Source organism: Melospiza melodia, chromosome 3 (assembly GCF_035770615.1).
Source record: "Melospiza melodia melodia isolate bMelMel2 chromosome 3, bMelMel2.pri, whole genome shotgun sequence".
Taxonomy (NCBI): domain Eukaryota; kingdom Metazoa; phylum Chordata; class Aves; order Passeriformes; family Passerellidae; genus Melospiza; species Melospiza melodia.
The window spans coordinates 20,346,974-20,364,979 of NC_086196.1; the positions used below are offsets into that span (position 1 = coordinate 20,346,974).

Consider the following 18,006-nt stretch of genomic DNA (forward strand, 5'->3'; position numbering starts at 1 on the left):
TCAAGACACACATTGGAAGCTTGCACAAAATTAGACAAAAACACGCATGACTGAATAGGAAAATACAAAGAATTCTATCTGTTTTAATCTGAAGGAGAGAAAGCCTATAGATACTTGCATAGTTCAAAGAAGATTATTAATAAAGGGTCTTCAATCTACCAACAGAAGTATTTCAAGAATCAGCAGCTGAAAGGTAAGACCAGCCAATTCAACCTAGAAATCAAATAATGGAGCTTTTTACCAAAGCAGGAAACAACTTGCCAAGGTAAAGCTGGAATTATTGAAATCAGTGATCCCTAAATCAGCATGAAATTTTGCTCTAATGTTATAGTTCAGTGATTTTCAACCTTTTTCAACTTTCAAAAGTTTAAAACTTTTCCATGGAGGTACACTCTTTTTATGTAAACTGATCACTGCTGCCACACCAGGAGTATGTTTGGACTTTTGATAACTTTTCCTGGTCACTTTAGAAGCTGTACACAGACTTACAAGGGTTGTTTCCTAACCAAAAGAATCAATATGCTACCTCCAAAACGACACTTGTACACAGGCCAAGGTGAACTAAAAGTCCAGTGGCTTAAAGGCTGCTCTCCCTTACCATAATTCTTATTATATTTTACTACAGGCACTTTCAGAACACAGCTCTGGTTCCACCACATCCACATCAGAAGTTAGTATAGCAACCCTAGCATTTACTTGTTCACCAGGTTCTGTAGTACTGTCTGTAAGAATAGGCAATGCATCCTTCTTCTGGAAAGGATGATGATGTCCTATCAGATCAGCTCACAAAACAGGAAAAATGTGGAGGGGTTTCAAGGTCACTCACCCTTTAACCTGCACTGTCTGAATCTGACATGCATTCATTATTTCAAATTAAATATAAATTTTTGTATGAAGACCTGTAAATTCTATCCTATATACATACAGAAGCTTTTCCTGTTGCCCTTGTCCCTGGCCAGGTTGAATTCTCTCAGGGCTTTAGCTTTCCTAACTTGATCCCAGGCTGCTCAATTCCTCTGCAGTCTTCCCAGGCTACCTTTTTTTGTTTCCACTCTCTGCAGGCCTTCCTTTTGTGTTTAAGTTCATCCACCATCAACTTGTTCATCCACACAGGCCTCCTAATGTGTTCACCTAACCTTCTCTTTTTTGGGAAACATCACTCTCGATTTTGGAGGAGGCAATCCTTGAGTATTAACCAGCTGTCCTGGGCCCCTCTTCCCTCCAGAGCTTTATCCCGTGGGACTCTACCAAGTAGATCCCTGAAGCCTGCTCTCCTTTAGTCCAAGGTACTGAATTTTGCTGTGCATGCCTCTTGCTGCCCTTAGGATCTCCAACCCCTTCACTTCATGGTCAGTGCAACCCAGCTGCTCTTGAGGTTCACATTCCCCTCCTTGTTGGTGAGAAAAAAGCCCAGCACAGCATCTCTTCTTGGTATCTCCTCTACGACTTGGAGAAGGAAAGTGTCCTCTACTCATTCTAGAAACCTCCTGAATTGCTTTTGCCCTCTGTGTTGTCCCTTCAACACATACTGGGGTGGCTGAAGCCGCCCACAAGGCCCAGGGCTTGTGAACATGAGCCCATTCCTACCGGTCTGTAGAGGGTCTCTATGTGTGTTATCATAACTGAAGTTAAACATACCTCTTTTTCTTCTTGCTTCCTTGATTTCTTCACACATCTTATTAAATTCTGGATCCAGTTCAGCAGCAATGATAGCATGAGCAGTGTCCTTCAAAGTACATGCTCTATGTCTAATTATTTTATCTAGAAAACAGGACAGCACACTTTTTTATCACAAAAATTCCTTAGCATTTCTACATTGGTTTGTATTGCATATTACAACACTGATACAAACAGAAGCAAGTGGGAAAAATTACAGATGCATGAAAATGCAGATTAATCAATATCACTCAAAAATCACAACCCAGCTACTGAAGAGATATAGAAGTATAAACTGGTACTTTAATCCATGGTGGCAACTATAAACAAATGTAAACAGTGAATGATGAACACACCTAAATCAACTTGCCACAGGCAGATCTACACAGTATAATGGAGTGGAGTGCAAAGAGTCACAAAGTAACAGGAGACTTGTCCAAGAATTAATTTACCCTCTGGGGTCTAGTAATAGTCACAGTTATACTGCCTACACAATCACACTGGACATCATCTGCATCTGTAAGGTAGACCTGGCTCACTTACATTCCTTCCCTGTTGTTTTTTTCTTTAACCTGAAATTATTGCTTAATTATTATTTAACAACTGATCAAAATTGTGCTAAAACACATTATTTTAATCCTTACATTGAATAGCTGTTTCTCATTTAAATTCATTTTTTTTAAAAAAAGGGCAAGAAACAAGCCTCAAGTGTGCTACATTTTCAGGCCTATTTGGGGAACAGAACAAATTGCCCACGCTGGAAGCCTAAATGAAACTCAGGAAAAACCAGACCAGTTCCCCTACCTTTGAAACACACAAAACAAATTATTGCACCACTGAAATTTGAAAAGTAATCATAACTTAATAACTAAGCCCATATGCAGAGAAAATTGACATCTAGAACACAGGTTTTCAATGAAATCTACAACAGTCATTGTTCGACTTCAGTACAAACATATTTAATTTGTCAATCCATCCATACTGAATTACTTTTTCCAGCTGTTGCAGGTACTTCAACAGTAACCATCAACATTAATGGCTAGAACATATTCTACAACCAGCAGATTTAATGTTTTAATAATCCTTAAAGACAACAATTAAGAATATCACTAAATACTTATTTCACAATATTTGTAATTCTAGAAACAGCAGGTTTTACAGCTGGAAAAACTGTTGAGTGAAAGAGACTATCCAGTATCTAGCTCAAAAGAGTCCAACATTTTCTGGAGAGAACTACTGCCCATTAAATCCACTGAATGTTGGAAGGTTTTGCCCACATATTTGTGAAGCATTATGTTTCATGATCACAAAAAACCCCACACTGCATTAGTACCAGATGTAATTCTGAAATATTAAACTTGAAACTTTTGGTCAGATAATAAATTTTAAGAAGCCCTTGCAAAGGAGGAAGGGATGGGAGGGGAGAGAAATAAAAAGTAATCAAATTGAGGTGTTTGAACCACTACCTTCCTCTAACCCTGTGCTGGGCAAGGCTTTCCCCCAGACAGTGCTTCAGTGAGGCAAACACTCATGTCCAACATACAATGGTTATGTTCCCGTGCCTTCAAAAACATTTCCCAGTCAAACAAAGGAGCAAGAAAACCCCAACCTGTCTCACTACAGAACCTGTCTGAAATTTTACAGCAAAGTACCAGGAAAAAAAAATCCCAAGCAGCCAGTTTTTGATATCCAGACTGCAGATAAAATCAGACAGTCTGGTCAGCCCTTTGCTTTTCCAACTTAACAACAGGACAAAAGAAGGTACAGTGTGAGTTTTCTGCAAGCACAAGCAAGCAGGTATGTCCAGCTTTAAAGAATGTGAACATTTATAATTAATATTCATTTAATGAATGCATCTGAATGCATGGAATGCTTCCTCTGAACAGCCATAGGTTTTAGGTGTGTTCACACAACAGCCCAAAAAATCCTGCATGCCAGAAGAGCAGTTAACAGCAGAGGACAGAACAATTTTTCATTGCCTCCTATCCAAAACTGAGCCTAGAAAGAGCCAGATCAATTTCTCCCAGTTCAGTTCTGACAGCAAGGAAAATCAAAATATCCCTAAACAGGTTCTCTTCAGATAAACTCTGAATGCCAGGTGCCCATCAAGGGCTTTAATTAGTTCACATCAACTGCACATTAGAAGTCCTCAAAAGTGTGTTATCAAGAACACAAAATAAATGGACTTTTCTAGTTGAAAGAAAATAGTGCATCATAAACTGAAGAAATAAAGTTAATCTTCTACAAATATGAACTGGGTTCAAAAGGCAATCTATAGCAGACTGTACAGTACAGCAGACTATACTGTATCTGGTCCACACATGAGACACTTGAAAAATGCCTCGCAAAACCAAAAATTTGAAAACAAAAATACAGAAAAATCAGGCTTAAACCTGCAAAAGCAATTTCACAAGACGTCATGAAAAACTTTCTAACACATTGGACTACATTTGTAGATGGACCCTGATCTCCAAGTACCACACATATTAACTCTACATTAAAAGGGTGCTTTGTGTCGATGACTCTTGAAGCTGCCAGCTGAAAGGCTTTCTTTTGGCAATGTGCACTGTAAGACAGCCCTAGCAAAGAGCACACAAGATCTTCTATCCTTAGTTTGGAGTGTGAACAGCTTTTACATGCATTTCAGCCTACAAATTCCTTTTTAATTGAAAGCATCCCATCACACTTTGTCAAGACAATACTGTCTAATCTCTCCTAATCAGCTGCAACTCACTTCCTTGCCTGGTGATTTACCCTGTTTTATTTCTATCCCCAAATATGAAGATTTTGATTTCTGTGTATGAATTTCATGTTCTAAGCTGACATGGAAATACAGCAGACCACCGCCAGATTGTGCGTGGATTCTCCAAATCATGGTGGGGTTTTGTTGCCTATAAAAATCTAGATATCCAAAAGGAGCTATCAAATTTGAAAGGAAACTATGAAACATAATTTATTAGAAAACAGCTCTGAATGCTGCAGTTTTCCTGCTCTTCTAATGTCCCCAGTGCACTCCACGCCTTAGAATACTAAAAGCACAGACCCTTAGGACTTGCTTATCCTAATTATCACAAAGCATGCAGCTTATCTAAATGCCTGAATAGCAACAGAATATGGAATTAAGTACCAGGCTTTCAGGTCTAGGTAGGCCAAAAAGAAGTAGGTTCTTACCTCCAGGATCTTTGTCTGGATTGTACTCCAATGCATTGCTGCAGATCAGGTCAATGTCTGTTAGAAAATCCTTGGCTGTTAAGTAGTTGTGTTTATCAATTTTGGTTATTACTGTTGATAGGTCCATTGGCTCTTTGATAACCTCAAGGTAATCTGAAACCTATAAACAAACAGCACACAAAAATGACACAGGACCTATTGAATACTGGCAATCACTTCTTTATACTTGGATTCATTCCACATGCTTAGCTCTAAGACATTAACTAAACATCTTGATTTCTAAGCAAATTTATGTTAAAAATAGAAGTTTTATCAGGCTAAAAACATAAGACTTCCAAATCTGCTTTTCCTTCAGGAGCTCACCAATTTATCTTTCAAAATTAATTAAACAGTATTTTTGAAGCAGTACAACTTAATGTAAATGCATTTTTCATTTTAGACTAATTTAGTTATAGATTTTTATGGTGCTATAACACTGTCATGGAACTAAAAAGGCAAAATCCATCAATCTAACATGAAGCCCTAGAAAATATTAGGGAAGCTCTACTTTTTTTCACTTTGTAGGTAAAGTTCTCATTAAACTTAATAGCCAAATTATCAGCTTTTAAATACCTTCTATTAAATAGTTTCTTCAATCACTTGTTAAACAAAGAAAAGTCAGGTTTTATTGATTTCAGATGTTAGATTAGCTGTACAGAAGGACAATCTAAAGAAAAAGCTTTGTGTCACGGTTTACTATGAGCTTAGATCATAACTGGAGATTCAGCAACCAGTGGAGCACACTAAAAAGTGTTTAACATAATTCATGATACCATAAGGGTCCCAGCCTTAATAGCCAAATGCATCAGCACAGCTGCTGTAATGAAGTTCACCCAAAAAATCAATAAATTTTTTATTAACTTCACAGAAAAAAAAAATGTATCAATGTTTCAGTGTGATTTAGATTACACTTAATTAAACACACTGGCAGCCTCTAAAAGAAGTACTGCATTTTTTTTCTTTTGAAATCGTCCAGATATGACAGTCACTGTCAAAGCACTTAAGAGTTAAATACAGATTCAGGTCAAGCCATATTGGCTCTGTAAGATTTTTTTTAAATATAGTGCCTGCAGATATATATTACAACATTATATATTACATCTCTCTCTCTCTCTACATATATATATAGATATATAACAATAATGTATTACTTCAGTAGACAGCAATGTGTCACCTAATTCCTTAAATACAGACATTGAAATTCCTATTGACAAATGAAAATGGCAAAAATTCTCTTTTTGCCTCCCTTTATAGAAACATGATGGTATCTGGTTCAGGGATTGGAAAGCTAAGTCACAGGCTTCCTTTTCTTGTTAGCACAGCATCAGAAAATCTTCACTGGAAGCTGTAAATATTGCTACTGCTTTAGTCAGGGAAATTCTTGACTTATCACACAGCAGCATTCTCTGCAATGCAAGTAGGAGTGAAATAAACCTAACACATTTTTTAAGGAAGTCAAGCAGACAAGCTGTTGTAGAAAAAGAAAGGCTAGTCCTGTGCTTAAATGCAGCAGGTGGGACGAAAAGGATTACATTTGATTTCTGGTGCTGTGATATATTAGCGGGGTTCTGGCAAGTCTTCAAATAACAAATTCACATTTTTATTCTCTTCATCTACAAAACATGGACAGTTACTTATTATTTCTCTATGTGCCCTTATTCATGTAAGTTTAGACCACAAATTCTTGACAGAAAGGAACTACCTACACTACAAGTATGAAGAGTTTCCACAATAATGGACCTCCCAGTTTCACAAGAGAAATTAAATCAAGGTACTGTTGAGACCATGCTCATACTGTAGGTTGCCACATTGAACAGCTCACCAGGTTGTCAAAACCAGTCAGCTATGGAACACTATGGAAAATTCAAATTAAGAGAGGACTGCACCAGCCCGTAAAAGATGTTCCATCCTGCAAGGAATTTACACTCCAAATCTGCTTTTTACAATGCTGGTCTTCTGATGTCCCATATTCATCTTTTAATGTCTTCCAAAAGAGATGTTTCTCTCTTCAGAAGCAATTAGGGATTTCTTTTCAGTTAGTAAGCCTGCAAAGCTTGCAGGGGGCCAGCATCTGATCTCAAAGGCAGAACAAACACAATCCTATTCATACAGCAACCCCTGAAAACAGATTTGCAGATCGAACTGTCTCATCAGTTAGGTGTGTACAGTCCATAATTGACCAGTTAATGCCCTGTAATGTGCTACCATCTGTGATTAATGGCATCCACAAGCATTACTGCTGAAATTATGCAACAACACTATTAATGCTGAATGCATTACAGAACACAGATCACTTTCCCAATATTATCATGTCTATGATTACAATGCTGTAAAAGCTTTCATTAAAGAATTATATTTGTGGTTTCAAGTATTTTAGAAGCACTGGCAAGGGTAGGAGAGTTGGCATTTTAAAATGCTCATTTCATTTATAAAATGGACAGGAATGCACAAGGTTTTTCCAAAGGTCATTGGCAACAGAACATGTTCCAAATTCTTGTAGCATGGACGATGAGGCTGTGACTGTACCACCAGCTAAAAATCTTAGATTGGACAGATCATGATTCAAACATCTATTTTTCTAATTAATTTAACCATTTCCTTTTTTAAAACTGCATTCTTTTTCTAGTATTTTCAACTTCATTGTTTGCACATTACTGAAACAAGACCTCTTCAATATCCACCGGTTTGCTGAAGATGTTAAAGCGTTTGTCGGTAGCCAGCCTCTTGGTGACATCCCTGAGAAACAGGCGCAGCTCCCGCAGGGTGTTCTCCTCCTGGTCCTCCATGCGCTGCTTCTCCGCCTCCGACAGCTCCCGGGCAGGACACGGCAGGGCGAGAGGGAGAACTTCCAGGGCACGAAGAGCTAGGGAAAAGAACAAGAAATCAGACAATGGAAACGTCAACAGCAGAGTGGCTCTTTGCATGATGCCACCCTAAATTTCACTATATGTATTCAATATGCATCGTGGGTCTGTCACTGCATGCTTGACCCCACAGCTCTCCATCTTCAACAACTGTTAACTGCAACTATGAAATTTATTCTGGGTACTGATTAATGCTGTCACATGGTAATTAAACTAACTGTTAATTACCCACACCTCTTTAAAAAGGAAAGTAACACAAAATAAAACATTAGGATCACATTATTATTGGTTTTACTGTAACTTAGTTTACCAGCCTGTTTCCTTCTTGGTGGGGGCATTGCTGCCTCATCAAGGATTAAGCCTTTGAAAAATCGCAATCTGTCTTCTTCACTTGGTCTTTGAATATAAAAAACCTCTTCATACTGGATTCTGAAAATACATTTCAGCTAAAAAAAAAAAAAAAGCCATAAGAAAAATGAGCCCCCACTGAAAAACACATGAATAATGACCATATTGTAATACTAGTAACAAACTTTTCCAAATCAGCCACAGGACAGGAGATGGTAAACTCTACCTAAAGCTGTGCTCACAGCAAAGGGAAAATAAACACTTGTAATTCTCACTGAATTTTCTATAGTAATGAAACTTGCAGTATCCCATGATCCTAACAATGGCCAACACTGCAGTAATAGGAGAGTAAAAAGGGAGAAAAAGAAATCACAGAAAATGTTAAGGAGATAAACCAGGAATCCTCCCCCTATCCAGAGCCTCAGAAAATGTAAAGTTCAAGGTCAGGCCTTTAAACGAAATCTGCATTTAATTATAGTGGAGTCATCTGTCAAAAAAAACAACTGGCATACTGAACAACTTTGTCTTCTCAGCAGAGTGGCACGGAGCTTATGAAAATCAGTAATACGGACATACATCCCTCAATATGGAAAATTACTAACATTCAGTAATTATTACATTTTATGTCTGACATATTTTAAATTAAGTTAGAAAGCCACTACATTACAAAATTATTTTACATTATTAAAGCATTCAGAAGAGCACAGAACCCTCTATCAATGCCTCCTTCCATGATAAACTTACCTCTTCAGGCAAATCACTGAACATGGACTCAGAGGTAGACAGCAGAAATATAGGTGAGAAAGATGGTATATCTTGCAGCAAAGTTAGGAAAGTAGCTCTCACAGTTTCACTGACAGCTTCCCACCAATCACCAATATGAGGCATGTAAACTATACTTGGTACTGTTCTTCGAGCTTCACGAAAGATCTAATTAAAAGAAACAGTTGTATTTCAACTAATTGTTACCAGCAGTTGTGAGTAACAAAGTTCTTGCACATTAGAGAATGATTCATATTTGTGGTATTTTCTAGACAAATGTTCCAGCAGAATAGAATTATCTAAAGACTTTTTAAACAAGTGTTTGTGACTCTTAGCTACAGAATTCAATTATTTTGTGTCAATGAGCCAAGGAGACTACAAAGCAACCACTTTGTTTTAAAAATATATATGTTTTAAAAACTTGCTATGACTGAACAATCAAAATGAAAATTAAACTGTTTCACAATTCATGCAATATTCACCAAAAGCTAGTTGGAAATGTAAAACACTTAAAACTAAGCACATGAACCTAGAACCATAGCACACCAATCCATACACAAGTGAATAAAATGAGTATCAGGCACTGAATACCCAGATTAAACTTACTTAGCACTAGGTATGTGATGAGGGGGCAGGTTAAAAAAGTAATTACATTCACTAGTCACTAGAGAGTTTTCTATCACCCTCTAGAGACCTCTTTACTTTAAACAGGAAAATAGAAGGAGCCTATGAAAACCTGGACCTAAAGTTACATTCCAGCTGGCTGCCTTTATATTGATACAAGCAGAATTACTCATTACAGGGGAATCTGAAATCTCACCTGTGCACATGACTCTTCAGGTGTTTTGGCACTGACTGAATAAAGGGCTGGCAGGTCCAGCCTGTGTACAGAGAATTTTTCCAGGGTGTGCAATAGTGCTGGAGCAAGGTGCGAAGTCTGACCTGAACCTCTTTCCCCGGAGAGCAGTAATCTGGGTCTGTAAGAGGTTGGCTGGTGATAAGCTGACCTGCAACAGAACAGAACCAACAGCCAATTAACACACCAGTATTATCAACAGATGGATATATAGGAGATCATTTAGAATCCATCAGACTTTCAGTAATGGGTAATAGCTTCCTACAACAGCCTAAAAGATCAACTAACCTGACTACCCCTGAACACTGCTTCAGGTGCCAGTAACTCAAGATTTCTCTTATCTTTGGTTTCACAACCATTTAATTCAAACTCATCTGTGGGAAGCTATGCATATATTAAATTCATTACAATTTTCATTATAACCAGTTTATTTAAAACTAATTCCTTGATCATATAAAAAGACTTACTCAACATCCAGTAAAGACAGCAATTTAATCATTCAAGTTCAGTCCTAACTACTTACATATCTCCTCAGTAGCCTCAGGAATCCCAGGTCAATCCTTTTATCCCTTAAGTGCTGCCCAAGATTTTCAAGAACCAATGAACATTTCAATAGTTTCCTTATTTAAGGAAAAGGACCTGAAGTAGGGTTGAATAACATCACTATGCACTGTGTATTTTAGCCTATTTGGACACTTTTAGTCAGTAGACTTCTGCACAGAAGGAATACTTCAAAGAAAAACTGCAAAGGTTAACTTATTTTTTGGTTCTTTGTTGTTGAGAAAAACCTCTAAGCCCATAGAAGGGGTTTTGGGATTTTGTGTTTGTTTCTTTCTCTTGGGTGTTTTTGCCCAATTTTATGGACAAATGATACATGAAGAAAAATGCATTAAGTTTTTCCATTAGAAGCCTTTCCCATTTATAGAAAACTGATTATAAAACCAGAAAGTTTTTAATGAATTTGCATTTTCTCTCATTAAGGCATTTCTAACTGCCCATCAGTGAACTCAGGCAGTGGAACAAGACTTGCTGGTATTACTTCATGTTAAACATTTTGGGACAGCAATGAACATCACTGACCTTTGGCTTTCAGTTCTGGTGGTGGTGGTTACACACACAGGTAACAATCAGAAATGCTCAGAAAACAGACTGAGAGAAGCTTACATACTTTGCAAAAATAAACACAGTCTTGAAATTATTTTATTTAAAGACACACATCCATACAAATATATACTGTTATTTTGGGGTTTGGCTTCCCCCTTTCCAACCTTGCAACAAAAGCTTAAATTCAGCATTAGAATACTTAACTATGTCCCTCCAACTTTTTGAACTTTAGACCTTATTTTTAAGCATAGATATCCACAAATTCTGTTCTGGCATTATTTAGCACAAAAAATTTAGCAGTTTTCCACAAGATGGCTCTACTAAACAGTGCCACTAATGAACAGTTTTTCTAACTTCATTTTCTTTATTCAGCAAACTCCCTGCAGAAACTACCACATAATGTAGTCTAAAAATATTCTTAACACAAAATTAAGAAATTTTAATTATTGTTAATGACTGTAGTAAGTCAAATTTATACAGGAAACACTCATCCAAATTTCACACATATTTTCTAAATTTCTGTTTTCCTGAAACTTTCTATGAAAAACAATGAAAAAAGCACATTAGAAATGCTGAATACAATCATTATACATGATGCTTCCAAACAGCTGCATACACATAAGCTCAACCATACTTTGAACCAAGAAAAAGCACACAACCCCTCCAAAATATTTCTACATACATCTCTTTACAGTTCTTAATCTTTCAAATCAAAGTAGTTTGTTAAAATTGAAAATTACTGTTAGCATCTTTATTCTTAATCTATATATTGAAAAACATTTCGGATTCCAGTATGTAGGATGTGGCCTTTCCCAAGAACACCCCCACATCTCTTGTCTGTGCACGTACATGTTTCCATTACAGAACACCACTGCCACCCCAAAGCAAAAGAACAACTTTTTTAGCTCTCCTGATGTAAGAATCTCTTGGGTTTATCTATCTAATTATATGCATTTAGAGAAATACTCACATTGTAAAATGAAGGTAGGGTTTATGTATAGCAGCTGATGACTGTTTCTTTGGTGATCCTGAGTGACAGCTCGTCTCAAAAATTGATGAAGCATTCTCATCCTCACTATCATCTAATATTAGACTTGGTACATCTGTTCCAAGAGATGTATTAATTACAACTTTATCACTTCCAAGTACAAGTACAACAAACAAGACAAGATATTACAATTTTCTTTGTGTCAATTATAATAAATCCTCAAATGTAGAAGAAATTAGTTAAAACTGTCTAAGTATCAGCCTTCAGAATAATAAGGACTTATTACTTCAAAAACCAAAACAAATTAAATACTGTAGAAGTCTAATCATAATTACAATTTTTTTAAACAATCAAGATAAACAACTTCTCAAATACAAAAAAGTTTAACTTGTTATAAAATGCTTCCTTTGGGTTTATTTCACAGCTAGAGGTTTTTTCAAGGATGAAGCTATAAAATTTGTAATTCCTCAGACTACATAGAATTTTGTAATTATTTACTTGTTCCAAGTGTCCAAATTCTCATAGGTACACTTCTTCTAAAATTATTCTCAGCATGACTACCTAGACAACATATGTTTATGAAGAATTGCTTTCCACCTTCTGATAATCTGCTGAAGAGTATCAAATTACTTTTTATCAAAATCAGTTCAATGCAGCCCATGTTCATATACTATACCTTTACCTATTTTAATTCCCTTGCTAATATATTAGCACAATCAGCTGAAGCACTTTCTGTACAGACCTTAAAAAATAAAAACTTCAAGGACTCATATTCACAAGACACACTGCAGAGACAAAAAGCTGCAAAAATACTAATATGGCACTAAAACAGAACAACCAGGTAACAGCTGAAAATCACCTACATTATCTCCCAGAGCTGCAATGGGATTAAAAGTTACCTGGTGTGATTTGATAATAGGAAAGAACTGCTGCAAGATCTTATTTGCCCCAGGAAAGGAGCTGAGTTGCTTTTGCCCTATGCCTGGCACTCATTCTCATTTCCACAGGGAAGGAAGTCTGCAGTGATGGGATGATTCAGCTGTGCAGCAGGAGCACTGCAGAGCAAGAAAATGCTCTGCAATGGATGGGCAGCATTCCTGAGAGCAGCCCAGAGTCACTGCAGCACACTGCTGCCCAGAACAACCATCAGACATCCCAACAGCAGCTCAAGTTGGCCACAGCCATTTAAGAAAAGGGATTGCTGTGAAATGAAAAGTGTAAAATAGAGAGATCCAAGTATTATTCTCAAATTCCCAAACCACTGCATGACTTGTTGGACTTTCAAGAGGCAATGGCACAGGTCTGGCCACATCACCATGACCAGATAACCACCATGGGACAAAGGAATCACCTTCAAAGCAGTGTTAAGTGTCAGATGGAGATGCCATCTAAGCCACAGGAAAAACTGTCCCAGTATTCCAGGAAAAATTGTTAAGAGACAACAAAGGTTCCCTTAGCTGGCTGTGTGATGTAAGAAACCAAATTCAGAGCAGGCTGGGCAGGAATGATATTCTGCTGCCATGGGATGAGGATGTGATGCAGCCACCCACCTGACAATCATTCCTCAGGAGCAAAGATGAAAAAGGCCTGCAGACCCCAGGCAGTGGCCAAAAGCTAATCCAGAGCCAGAAAACATGGCACAGAAGCTGCTAGATATTTAGCTAAAGCTAAGGATGGAGACCTCCAAATCAACTGGACATAGACCTTCTATCTCTGGGCTCACTAAAACAGACAGTCCCTAGAACAGACAGAATTTCCAGAATACCAAATGCAGACATAGATAAGTCCTATGCTCATGCACTGGAAAAAGCTTTCTCTCCCTAAAATACATAATTATTTTAAAAGGTAGCCCATCTTTTAATCCCAAGCATCAGGTTTCTGTGACATTCTCTGCTCGAGCATCTGACTCACTGAATTACATGAAAGAGGAATTTTTAGTGAAATGTAGAAAACCTGATGTGCAGATTGTAAGTATAGCTGTATATATGACTTTGAATTCAAGAACATTTGAAGCCCTATTGTATAATCTACATTTATGTATAGTCATTGTACCTCAAAGTGGATTTTTCTGGTTTTAACAAAGCTTAAAGCTTGTTATTCCCTATTTTCTTCGATTTAAGGGGGTAAGAAAAACCTAAATGTTAAAAGAAAACTCAGTTCATGCATCTTCAAAATCAATTATCTACATTTAAAAGTACCCATAGCAGCAAATGATCTAGTAAAACTACTATTTAAATCAACTTAAGCTTCCAAACTCAATTTGTTAGCAGTAATGGGCAATAATAAATAGGAATGCAAAAAATATAACCAAAGAAAATATTGTGAACTTAAACCAATTCTTCAACAAGAATGACAATCTCTAAATTGGGTGCAACTAACAGGTTGGCAGTACACAGAGACTTAAGCATCATAAATAACTTTCAGCTGAAGAAGCCCAATAGGATCTAACTGCAGCTGCAAGCCAGCTCATTTCCCTCTACCCACCACCACGTGCTCACAGGGCCCATCTCTGGCCAACTCCAACACTTGTTAAAACCTCCAGATACCCCGCAGTCAGCAGAAAACACATAAATACATCATTTTTGGATGAGTTTTCTGGCTAAAATGGTTTAACAAAGGACCTGGGGTACTCAAGAAAGTGGAAAGATAGAGCAAAAATGCACAGCTGGGCTGGAGAACTGCAGCAGCCAGCAAAAGGATCAGCTTAAGCTGCCTGGGCTGCAGGCTGAAAGCATGCCCTGGAACAGGAATGAGAGGAAAGTCATGGCTGTCACAGATTTGCTTTATGACTGGGCTGTTTTCAAGTAAATCATACACAAGCCCAAGCACAGTTTACAGAGCTGGGGGGTAAGAATGATCCGAGATAAGAACAGTAGACTATATCAGGATAAACAAATCTCAAACCCAAGGTATCTTGTTCAACATTTAACTTCCAAGAAAATTACAACAGTAATTATTAAAGTATGTCTGAGAGAAGAGTTGGGTAGAAAAACCCCAGAACCTATTGACTCATTGCCAGCCAGTCGGTCACAGTCTGTCTTATTCCCTGCCTCCTTGGTGCACCCACACTGCTCCCACTACAGCAGGTTCCTGGCATTCACTGACCCCTTAGTGAGTTGATTTTACTCACTAATTCAGCAAGAAAAGCCAACTTGACAAAACAGCAAATAGTTCTCTACTTGCTAAGCTGACAGAATCAGCTTGGAGGATCAGGAGCGCACTAGGCCAGTTCAAGGACATGGAAGACTCAGGACTTTCTTCTTGAATTAGCACATAAGCATTACATAGGCTCATGCACTAAACACCTGCTGAGCTATGAGCCCCCCAAAGCTTCTGTACCACCAGCAAGCAAAGGACTTGGGATAGCTAACCATTGCTGAGGACAGGAGCACCAATTTTAGGTCCTGTTACACTCAGCAACATTGTCTCACCTTTTTTTCCTAGATCTGACCTTTAATTATGCCCATCATTTCTTATATTTAAATTGCAAATTACTTGTGAGTTCTTTTTATGGATGGCCCTCACACCTATGGGACCTTGCTCTGTATAGGTCAGGTCATTAGATTCTACAACAACTTGGAATCAGCAAAAACAATCATGCAACATCCAAGCAAATAGTACTTACACCCTGACAACACCGAAGGAAATACACACCAGACTTAAGGCTAGGCGGAGAAGCTGAAATCCTTGCAAGTTGAAACAGCATTTGCAAAAGAACCCCATCTCACATACCTTCACTTTTGTCAGCCTGGCTGAACTCAGCATGGGGGAACACTTTGTGCAAGACCTCGAGGAGCTTGCTGAAGGTGCGCTCCAGGAGCGGCCGGATGACGGGGGACAGCGCGTGGCCCGAGGAGGTGACGGCGCGCTGGGAGGCCGGCACGATGTTCTGCATGGCATGGTAGAAATCCTGCGCGCTCAGAACCACCGAGGAAACGTCCAGCTGCAGCTTCTGGCTGCTCATGTAGATCTGGGGGTAGCGGCGTCTCAGGGCAATCAAGGCAGCCTCAGTGCAAAGTGCTTTTATGTCGGCTCCACAGTACCCTAGTGCACACAGAAACACAAATACCGTCCGTGAAACAGCACTGCTGTGCCACACCTGCAGCAAACATGCATCCAGCTAAAAACAAATCAGGAGTATTGAATTGTCAAGGTCCACAAAGCATCTAACAAAAGGCATCGGGTCATAATCTGATGACAGTGTTGTATATCAAGAAATCAGACATGTTTATAAGGAATGCTAAGAAATTAATTCCACTGGAAGTTGAAATCACCTCCATTTTCACTATATCATTTGGTATATAGTGTATTTCCAGTCCTGGGTTATAGGTCTGTTATTGCTCTTTCTTTCCCCTTAATATTGTCTAACGTATGTGTGCAATTTTAACCTGCTAGCTCTTCTCCTCCTTTTTTCCTGTAATACCTCCACATGAATATAATCTTTAATAGCAAAGTAATTCTGTTACACTGAACATCACCAACTTTAAACTTTTACAGTCTGAGAAAATGAGCAGTATAAAGAAAAATGTTTCATGAGTAGAATAGGGAAGAGATAGAATCTGTTGTTAAAAAAAGCATTACTTTGAATTCTTGGAAAAATGTTAACTTCTACTATGAAGAGAAATGTTTCAGACTTTTAAGAGTTTCATAACTCTACTAATATAACCAAAGGTTGAAATTAAAATGCATTAAAATTTTAATTTAGCCTATCTTCATAAGTATCTACAGGTGGCTACCTATAATTGCTTAATCATCATTAGTGAAAAACATAGATCAGATAATTATGAAATACAGAGAGACTTAATACCTCTGAGTCTTCTGCAGTACTAATGGTTTGGGGGTTTTCCCCAGAGCTCAAAATTAGATTTCAAGTTTTTCCATCTCTCTCAGCAAGACATCAATATGCCCCTATATTTTGAGGCACCATAGCTCCATCTTTCAAAAACTGTAGAACAGTATTCCAGTGAGAAAAGTCATTTAGAGAATTAGAGTCACTATAGGAAAATGTGTTGCACTGAGGTACTGCCTTATAAAAGTTCATGGGTTTGTAATAAAGTGTTTATAGAAAGTAATTAATCAATTCTTTAGTTAATTCTCATTCAACTGTTGTTTTACCAGACTTCCTCCTCCTCACAAAGTCTTACATTACTTGCATTTTTTCTGCTCTATTTTTGTATTAAAACCAAGGAGGGCAGGTTTAGATTGGATATTAGGAAGAAATTCTTTACTATAAGGCATTTGAACTGGCTGTCCAAAGAGGCTGCAGGTGTCCCATCCTTGGAAGTGTCCAAGGCCAGGCTGGATGCAGCTCTGAGTGACCTGGGATAGTGGAAGGTGTCACTGTCCATGGCAGGGAATTGGAATGAGATGAGTTTAAGGACCCTCCCAACCCAAAACATTCTGTGATTCCAGGACTGGTCTTTTGGCAGCACCAGGTTGCAGAACTGAGGCCTGCCTTGCTTCTCTCTCTTTAGCCTCAGATGTTCCTTCAGTGCCCACATATATTTTTACAAGATCCATAAAGAAATAAGAAACAAAGGTAATTCCATATACTGTGTTTAAAAATAAAAAAGGAAGCAATTAATATGGAGGACTGTAGACACTTTTCCATCCCCATCTTTCAGATATATTAATTTGGGGGATAATAATAAAAGATACACACTTTTCAGCTATAAAGGTGACTTAAATTGGACAAGACTTCAAATTGCACCTTTCTTATATATAAGTGAAAATAATTAAAAAAAAAGAAAAACAAAAATAAACCTAGATGGACAATCACCATAAATATTGAATAATTCCTGCAATTTTTAAACAAAGCTTTGCAATTTTGCAATAAAAAGGTCAGTAGCTACTCTTGTATAAATTTGGTGAGTCCACATCATGACTGTTACCTAAAACTTATATAGCAATTCACATTCCCAAGCTACCTTGAAATAAATAAAGAATACATTTCAAATATGTACAGATATATCCACTATATTAATCAACAGACAAATAATTGTTTTCAGCACTGAAGTTATGTTATTTAGGGTTTTTTAGCTTTCATCTAACATGGAATCAAAACTATACAGGGACACTCCAACCACATGAAACTATTAGACAGTAGCTACTGGTGCATCATTAAAACCAAACCAGGGTTCTAAATTTTGCATTGTTCTTTAGGTATCAGGTGTCAAGTTCCCATTTAAATTGGTCCACTTCTCATCCAAAAACCACAC

At 37.8% G+C, this 18,006-nt stretch overlaps 1 protein-coding gene across 3 annotated transcripts in view; it reads right to left on the reverse strand.

The window, feature by feature from the left end:
* Nucleotides 1-18,006, reverse strand: part of ATAD2B (ATPase family AAA domain containing 2B) — a 73,109-nt gene that overhangs the window by 21,135 nt on the left and 33,968 nt on the right. For 2 of the 3 annotated variants that reach the window (XM_063150918.1, XM_063150916.1), the window contains exons 16-23: nt 15,521-15,832; nt 11,771-11,903; nt 9,661-9,847; nt 8,823-9,008; nt 8,041-8,176; nt 7,533-7,729; nt 4,828-4,987; nt 1,639-1,761 (exon numbers count right to left, since the gene is read on the reverse strand). In XM_063150918.1, coding sequence (XP_063006988.1) covers nt 1,639-1,761; nt 4,828-4,987; nt 7,533-7,729; nt 8,041-8,176; nt 8,823-9,008; nt 9,661-9,847; nt 11,771-11,903; nt 15,521-15,832 — 1,434 coding nt within the window. The remainder of the gene's footprint in view (nt 1-1,638; nt 1,762-4,827; nt 4,988-7,532; nt 7,730-8,040; nt 8,177-8,822; nt 9,009-9,660; nt 9,848-11,770; nt 11,904-15,520; nt 15,833-18,006) is intronic. The other variant, XM_063150917.1, reaches the window with a different exon arrangement.